Below are 16,706 nucleotides of genomic sequence, written 5' to 3' on the forward strand. Positions count from 1 at the left end.
TATCCCTATTCATCAATGTCTAGGTGACAGAGCGCCTTGAAGAATTTAGAAATGAGACCAAAGATGTGGTCAGGAAGGCTTGTCGATTGGCTTTGCGTGCTGTAGGATTTATTCCTGATGACTGTGTGTTTGATCCTCAAGAGGGTATGAAAGGCAAAAAACCTGGATATATAAAAAGTAGCAGCTCTCTTTTAAATTCTTTCCCTCTTTCTTTGTCTTGCTCTTTTTTTCTCTTCCCTTCCTTCTCCTTCCTCTTTCATTTTTTTGTTTCAATTTTGTTTTTTATATAAGTCTCACACTGTAGCCAAGGCTAGTCTCAGACTCACAATCCTCCTGTATCTGGGTTCCAAGCACTGGAATTAGAGGCATGTACAACCATACTCAGCTACTTCTATTCATTTCAGTGGTTCCAAACTTCTCCTTGATATGTTATCAAGTCGGTGTATTTTGTGGAAGGTGAGGAATATAGTAAATACCGCCTATTTTCCCTGAATTTTTCCTACTGTGCATAGTATTCCTAAACTGGACACCAAATCTTAAACATTCTATAGTAACTTGAGGCCTTGCTGCTTAAAAGTCCAATTTAGTGCAGACAATAGGTTTGTTCAAATGAAGGGACTAGCTGGATGTTAGAATTAGCCCCGCTGGCATGAGAGTGATTCAAAAGCAGATGGAGAGTAGGGTAAAAGTATCCCTGAGAAAAAGGTAGTAAGGTTAACAGATCAACTCCTGCTAACAAGAATGCTAGTGAACTTACTGTGCCTGTTCTTGAGGTGAAATCCATTGATGTGAAATTCTTTCAGATAATCAGGATACTTTTTTTTCTCCCTTGGGTTTGAGTTGTTTCATTAATAAAAGTATTTTGTTACTTTCAAATTTTTTATTAGCTTTTTCTTTGAATCCATATTGAAAGAAATGGAATCTTGACACAAAAATTCTTGTTGTGCTTTGTATTGTTAGAGTATTTAAAAACAAATGGAGCTGGTGTTACTGAACTGACGTTTGACTTTCCCACGTATGGAGACTCTGAAAAAATGACATACACGGAACAAGCCAGCAAAAGGCATCATTGCACAAGACTGACATGGTAAGTGGTTATATTTTTTCTCTCAAGAAAAATTACAGTATCCCTCCTCATCTCATTAAAAATCCCTGGCCATATGTGGAGGTATATGCCTGCGGTCCCAGCATTGGGGAGGCAGAGGCAGGAGGGTCATGAATTTGAGGCCGACCAGGGCAAAGTCAGTGAAACCCTATCTCAGTAGCAAAAGACAAAAACAAAAGGGCTAGAGTGTGGCTCAAAAGGCAGAGAACTTTCCCAAGAAACTCAAGTCCCTGGGTTCAATTCCTAGTACCACAAAACCAAGCAACCAACCATGGATGAGAAAGTATATGTTGGGTTGTGTGGCTGGAGTAATTATTTTACTCTTCATGCCAAAACATCAAGTGTATACTTAAATGTATACAATTTGGGGGGGGGGCCGGAACTCTGGGCCTGGGCGCTGTCCCTCAGCTCTTCAGCTCAAGGCTAGCACTCTACCACTTGAGCCACAGAGCCACTTTTGGCTTTTTTCTTTTTGCTTATGTGGTGCTGAGGAATCGAACCCAGGGCCTCATGCATGCAAGGCAAGCACTTTACCACTGAGCCACCTTCCCAGCCCCAATGTATACAATTTTTTTTTAAAGGCTTAGGAAATAAGTGATGCCACATTTAAAAAAACAAAGCTTTCAAAACAGGGTTCGCTAGTACTGCTGGGAATTGGGGGATATGGTGATCTGAATATGTGTCCCAGAAGCCTAGACTCTGCTGTCACCTAATAAAGCTGCTTCTGAAACAGGCAGTTTGGCAGAGATTGAAGTGTGAGTACAAGGCCAAGAGGTCTTTATTGATCTCTTATGCTTTGTATTGCCCTGACCTAGAATGAAGCATGGAACCCAGTAGAGTGGACTATGCTAAGGAGAAGTCAGGCGCACAGGGGTTGGAGGACCTCAAGCAAGCCAGGAAAGTCTCCTCTAACCTATCTGCCAGTAAAGAACCAGCCACATTTTATCCCTAGGAAAGGTTTTACAGCTGCAAGGCAGAGAGAGAATTTTTCCTGCTGGGACCCCACCTGGGCCTAGACTCTCCCATATCTGCATTAATTCTGCCACTGGCTTACACAAATTCATCTTGATTTCAAATGACTGAAAGTTTGGATTTTTTAAAAACTTCACAATTGCAATTTGTGCCATGTGGTTTCTGGTTTTTAATAAAACTTTCCAATGTGGAAAAATCTCTGGTTTAAATCATTCTTAGGGAAAACATTTAAATAGATCAAAGAGACATAGAGACAAAGTAAATAAAATGACATAATAGACTACAGTATTTTCTTTTTCACTAATCAATATGTCATTTCAAAAGTTAGGACACCTAACTAAATTGGTGCTCTATTTTTGAATATGTTTATTTTAAAGGGAGGAATGTCTTAGAACAGCTTTCCTGGCCATTAAATATGAGATTATAATTAAATTTTAAAAATCAGAGAAATTGGGACTAGGAAGGTGGCTCCGCTGTAGAGCGCTTGCCTTGCATGCATGAGGCCGTGGGTTCAATTCCTCAGCACCACATAAGCAAAAAGAAAAAAGCCAAAAGTGGCGCTGTGGCTCAAGTGGTAGAGCACTAGCCTTGAGCTGAAGAGCTGAGGGACAGCGCCCAGGCCCAGAGTTCAGGCCCCACGATTGGACCCCCCCCCAAAAAAATAAAAAATCAGAGAAATTATATTTTGAGTTGTAAATACTTGTTTTAGAATCATTGTCAAAAATGAGCAGTGAAGATAGAAAACTGACACTGTTTGTCTTTCCTTTTTCAAGTTTTATCCGTCTAAATGACTATCTCATTGAGAATACTCTGCACATCCTAACAGTTAATTCTGCTAACTCTCTTCTGAACTATCTCACTGACAAACTAAAACGAACGCCTTCAGCAGAAGTCATTGAGAAATGGATTACTGAAGAGAAAGTTGAAGTCACTGACAAAAAGGTATAGCTAAACAAAATTAAAGCCATTAATCAGTGTTGAAGGAGGAGCACTCACTCTCTATCATGCTATTTGCTCTGTACAGGTAAACTAAAGGCATTTTAATTTGAATATATTTCTAGATAACATTAGTTATAACTAAGTAATCAACATCGTTTATATTTAAATACTATCAACTTCCTCTCTGCTGTATATGACTGTTTTCTCAATTGTTTCTTTTTCCATTTTGTTGACAGTGTTTTTAAAAGGCATTTTACATTATAATGTTGTCCTTGTTATTATTATAATTTTATTGCCTTTAAATAGCTGTACAAAGGGGTTTTAATTCAACATATCAATTTATAAGTATAATGCATCATGGTCAATGTGACCTCTTTCATCATAACTTCCAGATCTCCCCCAATCCCACCCATTCCTATTCACTTCCTTCTTCATTCTTCTAATTTCCCCCTGACCTCAACCCACACCACACATACACCTCAAGTACCAACTTCCTAGTATTCATTTTGTTAGACTGTATGTTAGTTGCTCAAAGAAGCTACACCATTGGAATTCTCCCTTGCATATTCTCTACTTTGGTTAATACATTGGTGTAAATGTGCATATAACCCTGTATATGTTTACATATATATTTATAAATTAGAACTAACTTTCTCATATGAGAATATATGTCTTTTGGCTTTCTGGGCTGCATTTGCCCTTTTTTTTTCTTTCTATGGTATTGTTCATTGACAGTCCTTTCGCATGCTATGATTATAAAATCAGCAATTACATAAATTTAAGTCTATATATCCTTGGGGGTTTTTGTTTGTTTGTTTTTTGTTGGTTGTGGGGCTTGAACTCAGGGCTTGAGCATTGTCCCTGAGCCTGCCTTTGCTCAAGGCTAGTACTCTATCATCTGAGCCACAGCACCACTTCTGTTTTTTAAGTGGTAATTAAGAGTCCTATAGGGACTTTTCTGCCCAGGCTGGCTTTGAACTGCGATCCTCCGATCTCAACTTCCTGAGGGGCTAGTATTACAGGCGTGAGCCACCACTGCCCAGCTATATCTTTTATTTTCCACCTTAGTACTTGTAACTTTATAACAATGCACATGTGCTCCTTCTAGGCGGCCCCTGGGATAGAAAAGCAGGAAGAAGACGAGTCTCTCATCCCCATGTTCCTCACAGAACTGATTCTGACAATAGAGTCGCTAGTCTTTGAGCCTTGTTTGCAAGACTTTCTGGTATGTGCTTCTTCTGTAATATCTGCCAATAGCATCTTCATAAAAAGAAAGTGACTGCTTTACTTTTGGGTGGGTGGCAGGACTAGCAGTTGCCATGTCTCCAAAGTGGTCATAAGAGAGAAAGCATTTCTTCTGCCCCAGAACTACCTCTCTATACAAAAAAAAAGTGTAGCATGTTTTCTTTAACTCAAGGCCAATCTGAGGCTTGGTAAGGACCACCCTCAAGAGTCCTATTCTACATGAACTTTAGAGTTGACTATAGGCATCCCTAAATAGAATCTAAAAATGACTCTGTTATAAACACCACTTCTGAAATATATTTAGAAATGTGCTGCCTCTGGGAGAATTTTACAGTTTTAATTATTTGTTACTCTGTAACAAACCACCACAAACTTGATAACTAAAAAGGTCCATCATGTTTCCTTTTGGTCTCATTTTAGAATAAGTGATATGCCACATATACATAACTTACAATGCAATTATATACATGAATAAATAAGGATTAAATTCAGATAATATATATTAGTTCTCTCTCTCTTTAATACATTTTTATGTAAAAATACTGTACAGAGGGGTTACAGTTACATGAGCAAGGTAATGAGTACATTTCCTATCAAGCATTGTTGCCTCCTCCTCTGTTTTTCCCCTACCACAACTAAACTACGCCCCGCTCCCCGTCCCCTGTCTAAATTGTAAAGTTTGTTTTTCCACACAGTGTCTTGTACATCTCTTTGTTACAATGGATCAACCTGTATCCCTATTTAAGCATTTTGGTTTTTCCCTTCCCCTCCCCAAATTAGAGAAGTATATATACAAGATGCAGGGCCCTGACATCAAATACAGTGAAAACAGGGGTTATACTGTGGGGGAGGAACACACAAAGAGAAAAAAAATCACATGGTACATTGTAAATACGTTAGAAACAATAGCAAGAAAGAAAAAAACCACTTGTGTCCCTATCTTGGGGTTCATTTTGCTTAATATCATCTTATGTGGTCATATGTACATAGCTTTTGACCTTTTCTGCTTGTCTTTGACATATACTAGTTATTGCAAATAAGGGGAACCATGGGACCTATGTTTCTTTGGGCCTTGCTTACTTCACTTGTAATTTTTTCCAAGTCTTTCCATTTCCTAACAAATGGGGCGATGTTATTCTTTCTGTTCCTCTTTCTTTCTCTCACCTATTCCCTCTGTCTCTGCTATTTCTATCCCCTCTCCACTCACTTCCTTCTTTTGGCATTATGCCCTAAACTTTTTCCATGTCCCATTTTATAGATGGTTGATATTTAATCATAATACTATTTTGGAACAGGTAGTTATTTCTCTAAGTTGTTATTATTGTGAGTGTCTTTAAATATAAATCTTTGAGGAAATGCATCTATATACTCAGAATCAACATAAAACCCACCCGGTTGAATGAGTTATTCTTTCTGTTCATTTTGCTTTCTTTTTGTGTTGTACTGGCCCTTAATCTAAAGGACTTGTGTTCTCGCTCAGCTTTTTTGCTCATGGCTGGCACTCTACTACTTGAGCCAGACCTCTAGTCTGATATTTTGTTGGCTAATTAGAGATGGAGTCTCACTTCTTTTCTCAGGGCTGACTTTGAACCTTGACCCTCCAGGTATCAGCCTTCTAAGTAACTAGGATTATGGGGATAAACCCACAGTGCTCAGCTGAATCAGTTATTCTTGCTAGTCAAATCTTCTAACATTGAGCTGCATTACCAGCCTAAATATTTTTTTCTTTTTTCCTTCCTGTTTTCCTTCCTTTGTCGCTTTCTTTTACTTCCTCATCCTCTTCCTTACTCCTTCCCTCTCTTCCCCCTCTCTCTTTCTTTCTGTCTTTTTCTCTTTCTCTCTTTTTTTCCTGGAAATGCTGGACCTTGAACATGACCAGGCACTTACTAAGCTGGCACTCTACTGCTTGAGTCATACCTCCAATCCTGAATGAGTTATTCTTATTCAATTTAGCACTTCAGAAAAGTTAAAAATACTCATCAGTATAATTGTGTATTCACCTTTATATTCATGCTTTTCTTTCTTCTAGGATATTATCTCCAATGCAGTCAACCAGTTTCAGAACACTGTGCTAGCAGTCCCCAACCTTGTTCCTGATTCATATTTTGATGCTTTTACCAGCCCTTACATTAACAACAAACTTGAAGAGAAAACCTGTGGAGCTGGACCAAGTTTATCAGATGTATTGGAAGATGATAAGTATTTTCACACAATTGTCTTTCAAATAAAGGTATATTTATTTTCACTAAAAACCATTTTAAAACTTCAATGTCTAAGAAGCTTAGGGATGTATTTTCTTCTATCATATCTTTGAATTTTATATTTGTGAAAAATAGCACATACAGCAAAATTTGAAGATAATGTAGGTACCTTAAAAATTACCTTGCTAAATAACTAGTATATGTCTGAGACAAGCAGAAATGGTCAGACAGGTTGATGTTAGGCAAAATGAACCCCAAGATAAGGACTCAAATTGTTTTTCTTTTTTTTTTTTTTGGGGGGGGGTCCGGTTGTGGAGCCTGAACTCTGAGCCTGGGCGCTGTCCCTCAGCTCTTCAGCTCAAGGCTAGCACTCTACCACTTGAGCCACAGCGCTACTTCCAGCTTTTTTCGTTTTGCTTATGTGGTGCTGAGGAATCGAACCCAGGGCCTCTGGCATGCAAGGCAAGCGCTCTACCACTGAGCCACCTTCCCAGCCCTCAAATTGTTTTTCTTTTATGCTATTGTTTCTAACATATTTATAAGATGATTTCTTGTTGCTTTGTATGTCCCTCCCCCACGGAATAACCCCTGTTTTCACTGTATTTGATGTTGGTATAATTTGTGGAGAGGAAGAGAAAAAACAAGTTGTTTAAATAAGGATACAGGAGATGTATAAATAAGGATACAATGAGATGTATAAGTCGTTGTGTCGAAAAAAGAACTTTACAACTTTGGCCGGGGGGTGGGGGGTAGGGGTGGTGGGGTGGGAGATGGGAAGGGATGGGAAGGGGAAACAAAGGAGGAGGCAACAATGCTTGATAAGAAATGTACTCATTACCTTGCTCATGTAATTGTAACCCCTCTGTACAGTATTTTCACAATAAAAAAACTTATTAATAAAAAAATTACCTTGCTAAGCAGCAGACAAATTTTTAAGTATTGAATATCTGGCAAAACAGTTAACTATCGTTAGTGATCATTTGCATGTGTTTCCAGAGAAGCAGGAGCACAGACTATGTAGAACATTGAAAGACACAGACAGAACAGGGTGCCTTGGCAGCCCATACAATCTTTTTAATTAGAGCCATTTCTTATTAAATATCTTTTATTGAAACATAGTGTCATTATTTGAGAACCATTAGGAAACAAATGTAATAGTATCCATCCATAATATCTTTTTTTTATTGTGAAAATACCAGCACAACTATGTTCACTGCAGCATTATTTACCATAGCTAAGATATGGAACCAACCCAGATGCGCTTCAGTAGATGAATGGATCAAGAATATGTGGTGTATATATATATATATATATATATATACATATATATATATATATATATATATATATACAATGGAATTCTATACCTCCATAATCTCTTAAATGCAGTTACTAACTATAACACTTAAAGATTTTTGAAAATGGCATTTCATGTACTAATGCCACACATTTGTTTTGTTTTGTTTCATTTTTGTTTTTGTGCTAGTACTAGGGCTTGAACTCAGGACCTGGTACTCTTGCTTAGCTTTTTCCTTCAAGACTGGAGGTCTTATCACTTGAGCCATACCTCCACTGGAGTTAAGAATCTCTTGGATTTGTCTGTCCAGGCTGGCTTTGAACCATGATCCTCAGATCTCAGCCTCCAGAGTATCTAGGATTAGAGGTGTGAGTCACTGGTGCTCTGTTTCAAATGCCCCAGTTTTAAAGTACAAATACATATTTATGGAGGAGTTCTAATGAGAAGGGAAAGACGAGTAGTATTATTTGGTGTATTTCTCACTTAGAATTTTGGGTACTGCAGTGTTCTGCCTGAAAAACAAGAGTGTGACCCTCAGCTCACCCCAAATGCCTTTAATCCTTGGTATCCAAGTGCCTTTCTCAATTTCAAGCTTAAAATTTGCTTATTTGGGGGCTGACAGAGTGACTCAAGTGGTATAGCAAGTACAAGAACCTGAGTTGAACCCCTAGTATCACAAATGAAGAAATAGTCTATTTGTTACTCACAGATAGCCATTATACATACAATTCTATACTATATAGTTTAAAATCCACTCAGTGTTTGAATCTGTTCATCTCATTAAGATATATATATATATATATATATATATATATATATATATGGTTGCAATTATATAACTTTTAATTATGATTTTCCTTATACTAATTTATGGAGTACAGTTTGACAGTTTGACACATGTACATGGATAATCAAATCAAGGAAGTGAACAACATTTTCATCTCCTTAGACATTTTTAATTTTTTGATTAACATTAAGTTATACATATTTATAAGGTTCAGTGTAGTATTTTAATACACGTATTCAATATATTCTGTTTGGCTTTACAAAATTATTAAGTCAGACTACAGCTTTTATAACTGCTTATGGCAGAATTCTTATTCTCAACATTACTTTAAGTCATCAATTCAGAAGTTATAAGCTTATACAGTCTTTCTTGTACTCTTCATAATTTTAATTTTGTAAATTACTTTTACTCTATATAGGTTCTAATTTCAGATTTTCATTCTAGATCTTTGAGGTTTTTTCACTAATATTTGTTCCTAGGAGTATATTCCAAATGATTTCATCTACTAAATACCATATCATCTGACTTAATAACAAATACCCAAATACTCCTGTGATTTGTCAATTTTATCTCTCTAGTCAATTGTTTCTTTAAAATAATGAGTATTACATTTTAATTAGGAATTATATTTTCAGTTTGGAGGATCCAAACAGAATAACAGTTATCTCAATATGAGTTACTTCACATATCTTCTAAAAATAAGAATGTACCAAAAAAAAAAAAAGAAACAAAATTAAGCAAAGCATATGTCCTTCTCAAGAAGTTAATTTTTTTTTTTTTGGTTGGAGGGCTTGAACTCAAGGCCTGGGTGCTCTTCTTAAGTAATTTTGTACAAGGCTCATGCTCTACCTCTTTGAGTCACAGAGCCACTAGAAAATAGAGAATGCTCAGAAGTCAATTTACCTTTTGTGTAGAAAATATACACAAATAACAATGAGCTTTTTTTCTTCATGGTCCAGCCACAAGTCATTTCAGATAGTGAGATCAGGCCTTTGAACATGTATAAACATATAAAAAAAATAGTTGGATTTTGGGGCTTTTTTTGTTTTTGTTTTTTCGGTCATGGGGCTTGAACTCTGGGCTTGGGCACTGTCCTTCAGCTATTCAACTCAAGGCGAGCACTCTACTGCTTGAGCCACAGCTCCACTTCCAGTTTTCTGTTGGTTAATTGGAGATTAAAAGTCTCACGAACTTTCCTGCCTGGGCTGGCTTTGAACAGTGATCCTCAGGTCTCAGCCTCCTGAGTAGCTAGATGGCACAAATAGTTTTTAAAAGTGAGAAGCTGGGGCTGGGAAGGTGGCTCAGTGGTAGAGTGCTAGCCTAGCATTCATGTGGCCTGGGGTTCAATTCCTCAGAACCACATAAGCAGAAAAAGCTGGAAGTGGCGCTGTGGCTCAAGTGGTAGAGCGCTAGCCTTGAGCTGAAGAACTGAGGGACAGATCCCAGGCCCAGAGTTAAGGCCCCACGACCGAAAAAAAAAACAAAACAAAAAAAGGGAGAAGTTAGCAGCAGCAGGTCTGAGATTAATCTAAAATCAAAAGCCAAAGGTTATTGGTCATACATGTAAGACTATTCTTAATAGATCAGAGAGTGCTGACTAACAAGAAGGGCTTAAAAAGGCAAGCTATTGGAAGTGGCGCTGTGGCTCAAGTGGTAGATCGCTCGCCTTGAGCTGAAGAGTGCAAGGGACAGTGCCTAAGCCCAGAGTTCAAGCCCCACAACCGACCAAAAAAAAAAAAAAAAATAGGCAAGCTATTGAAGATGGCATCACATCTAGGAGGAAAACTAAGTTACAAAGGACAAAGAAGAATTGGGTGGTTTAGAAAAATGAAGCAATTGGCAAATCTGTAAGGCTTACAAGACAAATAACAATGATAAATATATATGTATATATACTCACACACACACACATATATATATATGGCACCCATTTCTTTCCATACCACCATAAAATAAAATATAACATAATAAAATAGACTACATTGCTGCAACAGAACAGAATGCCCTTAAACTTTAAACCTAATAAAGCAATTTCATGAATTGAAAAAATTAAGAGAGATTAAATATCTCCAAAGTTACCATAAGGAGAAAACAAAAAGTAAAAATTGAAATATCTGATGAATATTCTTCTCTCCCACTCTTTTTTTTTTTTTTTTCTGTCGGTTGTGGGGCTTGAATTCTGGGCCTGAGCCCTGTCCCTCAGCTCTTCAGCTCAAGGCAAGCACTCTACCACTTGAACCACAGCACCACTTCCGGTTTTCTAATGGTTTATTGGAGATAAGAGTCTCAAAGACTTTCTTGCCTGAGCTGGCTTTGAACCATGATCCTCAGATCTCAGCCTCCTGAGTAGCTAGGATTACAGGTGTGAGCCACCAGCGCCCAGCCTTTCTCTCCCACTCTGAAAGCAACGTGAAAACAATACCACAAACCAAAATAACTCTACTCAAAGGAGTTATCTAGATATATGGAAGAACATATTAAATCAAAAATTCAAAATAAAAATGGGTAGGAAAGACAAAATCATCTCAGAAATGAAGGATATATAGTTTCCAAGGAAATAAACTCAAATAAAAACTTTATATAAGCACAGAGAAATTATAGAGTAAAAATAGTGATATAGAATAAAGAATGTTAAAACAACCTAGAGAATGAAAAATAAGATAAAATAACTCCAGAAAGGGGAAAAACTGGAATTAGAAACAAAGAACAGAATCATGTATATATAATTGAGTCTCTGAAGGAGAAAAACAAAACAAAGATATGGACTAAGCTTTTATAACTATAGGCTAAACAAAGAAAATTTGAGTTTATATGTCAAAAGAGCCTACCAAATACCTTCGAAGCTACCAAAGTACCCATACCTAGACGATTTTTTAAAATCTATCCTCCAGGCACCACTGGTTCATGTCTGTAATCCTAGCTATTCAGGAGGCTGATATCTAAGGATCACAGTTCAAAGTGGGTCCAGGCAGGAAAATCATCAGAGTTTGATCACCCATTAACTACCAAAGGAGCTAGAAGTGGTGCTGTGGCTCAAGTGGTAGAACTAGCCTTGAGCAAAAAAGCTCAAGGACAGCTCCCAGGCCCTGAGTTTAAGCCCCAGGTCTAACTCCAAAAAGAAACAACAACAAAGGAAAAAAAAAAAAAAACTTTGGTACATCCAACATGGAGGAATACTATACAAAAATAAGGAAGATAGCTGCTACTTAACATGGAGTGATTTCCAGGATATATTGTTAAACGAAAAGGCAGATTACAAAATAATACCTATTATGTGCTACTTTTATGTCATAAACCTAGACAGAGAGAAAGGTAAACCAGAAACTAAAGAAACTACATAGAGGAAAAGATGGGGGAATGGTGTAGGAAGGATGAGGGTAGTGCATATGGTGTAGGAAAGATTGAGATAGTAACTACTTCCTACTAAATGCTTTAATACAGTTCATAAAAAGTGAACAAAAACAGGGAAAATGCTAAAATAAAGTACAAATGAAAATATATGAAACTTTAATATAATTTAAAGGAACAACATAGCTACACTGAAAGAGAGAAGTTAAACCAAGGAACTTTTTTGGGGGGGAAGGGGTGGTTGTGGGTCCTGAACTCTGGGCCTAGGCGCTGTCCCTCAGCTCTTCAGCTCAAGGCTAGCGCTCTACCACTTGAGCCACAGCACCACTTCCGGCTTTTTTCTTTTTGCTTACGTGGTGCTAAGGAATTGAACCCAGGTCCTTGGGCATGCAAGACAAGCACTCTACCACTGAGCCACCTTCCCAGCCCCAAACCAAGGAACTTTTAAACATAGTAATTGACCATATTCTCATAGGCTTAAGGTAATGGTGAACTCAGTTAATAGATTTGTTTTTTTGCAGTAATATTGATGTAAGCAGTTCTGAACCTTCTTCCTATTTGTATGGTAGAGTTGAGAAAATAACAAATATATTGTATCATGAAATGTAGCTACTCATCTTCAAAGAGAATTACAAGGAAGGAAAAAAGATGTGTAGAATTAAAAGTGGAGATGTGGCTCAAGTGGTACAGCACCAGTCTTGAGTGAAAAAAAGCTACGTAAGAAAAGGCTGTGAGTTCAAGCCCCAGTACCAGCACACAAAAGGAAAGAATCTCACATTATTGTATTGAAAAAGGCTAAATATTTAATGATAAAAGTTCTTCCAAATATCTTGGAATAAAATTGTTTATAGAGAGAGTGATAGGCAAATATGCTAAATTGTTTAAAATTTAGAAAATTTTAGTTTTAGGTATGTAAAATTCTGTGACTCTGTAAAGCACCAGCCAATGAGTAAAAGCATCAGGTTCAGGATTCAAATTCCAGTCTTAAACAAAAAAAAAAAGTAATTACCTTAAAGTAAAAAATGTTTTAAGTCATATTACATTTCTGTCACCTGCATAGTTAGTTACATACATTTCAAAAATATTCTTAAATCAGCAATACAATTGGACATTGTTTTTGCCCTCAACTTTTACTGTAAACAGATAGCAGAAACATCTCCGAAGACTTCATAGGAGTCATTAAAAGAAAATAAATGAGTAATTAAATGTAAACATATGAGATAATGTGTAATGCAATTTCCTACTGCTAGCCTACCATCTGCAAAATGTGATTTTTGAATCGCTTTCCATAGCATTGATATGAAGGGTTTTGTTACACTAGTTGTTTCCTGAGATAAATTGTGCATTTATAAGAAGTCTTGATAAAAAATAGGAGAAATTAAAATTAATACTGTTATTGTATAAGGTGCAGTCTGTGGGTCATGGGCCAAGACCAATAGTAAAGAAATCCTTGGGGCTGAGAAAGTGGCTCAGTGGTAGAGCGCTTGCCTTGCATGCATGAGGCCCTGGGTTCAATTCCTCAGCACATAAGCACAAAGAAAAAAGCTGGAAGTGGCACTGTGGCTCAAGTGGTAGAGCGCTAGCTTTGAGCTGAGGGACAACACCCAAGCCCAGAGTTCAGGCCCCACAACCGGACACCCCCCCCCCCCCCCGCAAAAAGAAAAAATCCTTGTTTCAGCATTTTGTTATTTCCCTTTCCCTCCCCAAATTAGAAAAATGTATATACAAGATGCAGGGCACTGGAATCAAATATAGTGACAACAGGGGTTATACCATGGGGGAAGAACAAACAAAAGAAACAAGGATACAGGTTGACCCATTGTAACAATGAGATGAACAAGACACTAAGTTGAAAACGAACTTTACAACTTGGGTGGAGGAGGGAAGGGATAGTAGGGGAAAACAAAGGGTGGGGGAGTAACACTGCTGGATAGGAAATGTACTCATTAACTTACTCCTGTAACTGTAACCCCTCTGTACAGTATCCTTACAATAAGAAAGAAAGAAATCCTGCCAGGCACTGGTGGCTCACGCCTGTAATCCTAGCTACTCAGGAATCTGAGATCTGAGGATCACGATTCAAACCCAGGCCATAAGTTGGTGAGCCTCTTCTCTCCAACTATAAGTTGGTGAGCCTCTTCTCTCCAACTAATCACCAGAAAATGAGAAGTGACACTGTGGCTCAAAGGGATAGAACACTAGCCTTGAAAAAAAGAGCTCAGGGATAGCCCCCAGGCCTTGAATTCAAGTGCCACAACTGACCAAAAGAAAAAAAAGAAAGAAAGAAATCCTAATTGTCATAGACTTAGGATTTATGATTATATACGTTGAACCTAGATGTTAAAAGGACTGCAATTGTAATGATTATGTTGGTCTGAAAAAAATAATTTTATGGAGCCAAGTCCAAAAGAAGTGAGGAAAAGGTTTCTCTTAGGGCAAAGTATGAAAGACATTTCAGAAACTTTCCAGCAAAGGATTTCACAGTAAGATTAAGCAAGCAAATAAATTTCTTGCTTGCAGACATTTGTCCAAAAACATTTCGATTAAGGCATTAAATTTGTGGTTTAGAAAACAAACAGGCCTTGCCCCTTTGCCATATATTTACTAGTGATATATAAGATCACCACAAAGCAGGAAAAAAATCCACAACTGTGCTTCCTTTTGATCATAAGGCACAATTCTTCAAAAGCCAGATTTGGATATGAATTTTGAAACATTTTTGAAGTTTCTTTCTCAATCCATTGACTCTGTGCCTTGACGTCAAGGATAATATTTCCTGTGTATCTATCCTTAGCATAAAAAAATTATGGATTTTTTGAAGGGGGGTTGTGTCTTCTGTGTGTTCAAGTAAATTGAATTGAAATCTGCTTAAGAAAGTCATGGTTTTCTTTATCTTTATGCATAAAATTTAGGAAACCATTCATGCAGCATTTGCATCTGCTCGCTTGTATGCTTCGACATTTGAAAGGTTCCAGTTATTCTACAAGGAAAATGAAAGTCTTGATTTAGAAGCTCTTAAACTTCAGGAGCCTGGTAACTTTTCCATTTGTCTCTACTAATTGTTTCTATAAAGAGACCAAGGTTTATAATATTTTTGGTTTTTGTTGGGTGGCAGAAAGCATAGTTCAAAAAAGCTCTACTCAAAAGTAAGAATTTAATCACTTCTAGATTACTTTCCAGAGAATTACTTTACTCTTTGTATTTGCTTGATAATCTTACTTTATTTTAAGAAACACAGGGAGCACTTTCTTACTAATAGCTTATCTTTTAGTACAAAGCTGAACCATTGTTAAGATTTGAATATAAGAAGGAGTTGAAGGTAATATATACACATCTTTGCCAATTCCTACAACTTTTTTATGACAAGAATTGGAGTTAATTCCTTTTTATTGGGACCATATTTTGAGACCTGGTAGGTATCAGTCAATAACTCTTAGTCATGAAATTAAACTCAAGGGAAAATTACTTCATTAGTCGTACTATTTTTGACAAAAGAAAATAGTCTACAATATGTAAATGAAATTTGAGATAAGGAACTTCTCAGATGATTATGGAAATAAAGCATTTGCCAGGTGCCAATAGATCATACTAGTTAACTCCTAGTTACTTAGGAGACTGAAATCTGAGAATCACAGTTGAGACACAGCCTGGGCAGACTAATCCTTGAGATTCTCTAGTTAACCAGCAAAAATCTGGAAGTAGAAGTGTGGTTCAGCTGGTAGAGCACCAGCCTTAAGCAAAAAAGCTTAGCAAGAGTATAAAGCCTTGAATTCAAGCCTCATATTGGAGAAAGATGAAAAAACAAAGCCATAAAGAACATAATTTATATTTATTTATTTATAGCTTTATATATTTTTTGGGGGGGTCCAGTCGTGGGGCCTGAACTCTGGGCCTGGACGCTGTCCCTCAGCTCTTCAGCTCAAGGCTAGCGCTCTACCACTTGAGCCACAAGGCCACTTCCGGATTTTTTCTTTTTGCTTATGTGGTGCTGAGGAATCGAACCCAGGGCCTTATGCATGCAAGGCAAGCACTCTACCACTGAGCTACCTTCCCAGCCCCCTATAGCTTTATTTTTATACACAAAAATAATTATGTTGATAACTTGCCTCATGAACTATAACTAATTTTCCTATATTTTTTGGTTTTCTTTCAACCCATAAATTTATGCTGAAATATTTTAGGGTATACATTTTATCTCTAAGTTAAATAATTAAACAATTCTGTGTCTTCAAACACACACACACACATACACACACACACATACGCGCACACACACACACACACACACACACACACACACACACACACACACACACACACATTTTCTTAGCTAGGCACCAGTGGCTTATACCTATAATCCTAGTTCTTCAGGAGGCTGAGATCTGAGGATTGTGATTTGAAGCCAGCCAGGGAAGAGAAGTCTGAGAAACTCTTATCTCTGGTAAACTACCAAAAAGCCATAAATGGAGCTGTTGGTTCAAGTGGTAGAATGTTAGCCTTGAGCAATAAGAGGCTCAGGAGGCCCGGCCACCAGTGGCTCACACCTTGTAATCCTAGCAACTCAGGAGGCTGAGATCTGAGGATCAAGGTTCAAAGCCAGCCCGGGCAGGAAAGACCATGAGACTCTTATTTCCAATAAACCACTCGAAAATGGGAAGAACTGCTGTGGCTCAAGTGGTAGAGCCTTAGCCTTGAGCTGAACAGCTGAGGGACAGCGCATAGGCACACAGTTCAAGACCCACGACCAACAAAAAAGAAGCTCAGGGACAGTGCCCAGATCCTGAGTTCAAACTCCAGGACTGGCATTAAAAA

General features: G+C 37.6%; 1 protein-coding gene across 3 annotated transcripts in view; it reads left to right on the top strand.

Annotated features, from left to right (window-relative positions):
* The window catches only part of Dnah6 (dynein axonemal heavy chain 6), a 196,070-nt gene that overhangs the window by 21,607 nt on the left and 157,757 nt on the right, over window positions 1-16,706 (top strand). For all 3 annotated transcript variants that reach the window (XM_069989108.1, XM_069989109.1, XM_069989110.1), the window contains 6 exons: window positions 24-144; window positions 961-1,087; window positions 2,851-3,019; window positions 4,125-4,241; window positions 6,291-6,491; window positions 14,807-14,927. In XM_069989108.1, coding sequence (XP_069845209.1) covers window positions 24-144; window positions 961-1,087; window positions 2,851-3,019; window positions 4,125-4,241; window positions 6,291-6,491; window positions 14,807-14,927 — 856 coding nt within the window. The remainder of the gene's footprint in view (window positions 1-23; window positions 145-960; window positions 1,088-2,850; window positions 3,020-4,124; window positions 4,242-6,290; window positions 6,492-14,806; window positions 14,928-16,706) is intronic.

This window comes from Dipodomys merriami, unplaced genomic scaffold (genome assembly GCF_024711535.1).
Source record: "Dipodomys merriami isolate MVZ:Mamm:240054 unplaced genomic scaffold, mDipMer1.0.p SCAF_37, whole genome shotgun sequence".
NCBI lineage: Eukaryota > Metazoa > Chordata > Mammalia > Rodentia > Heteromyidae > Dipodomys > Dipodomys merriami.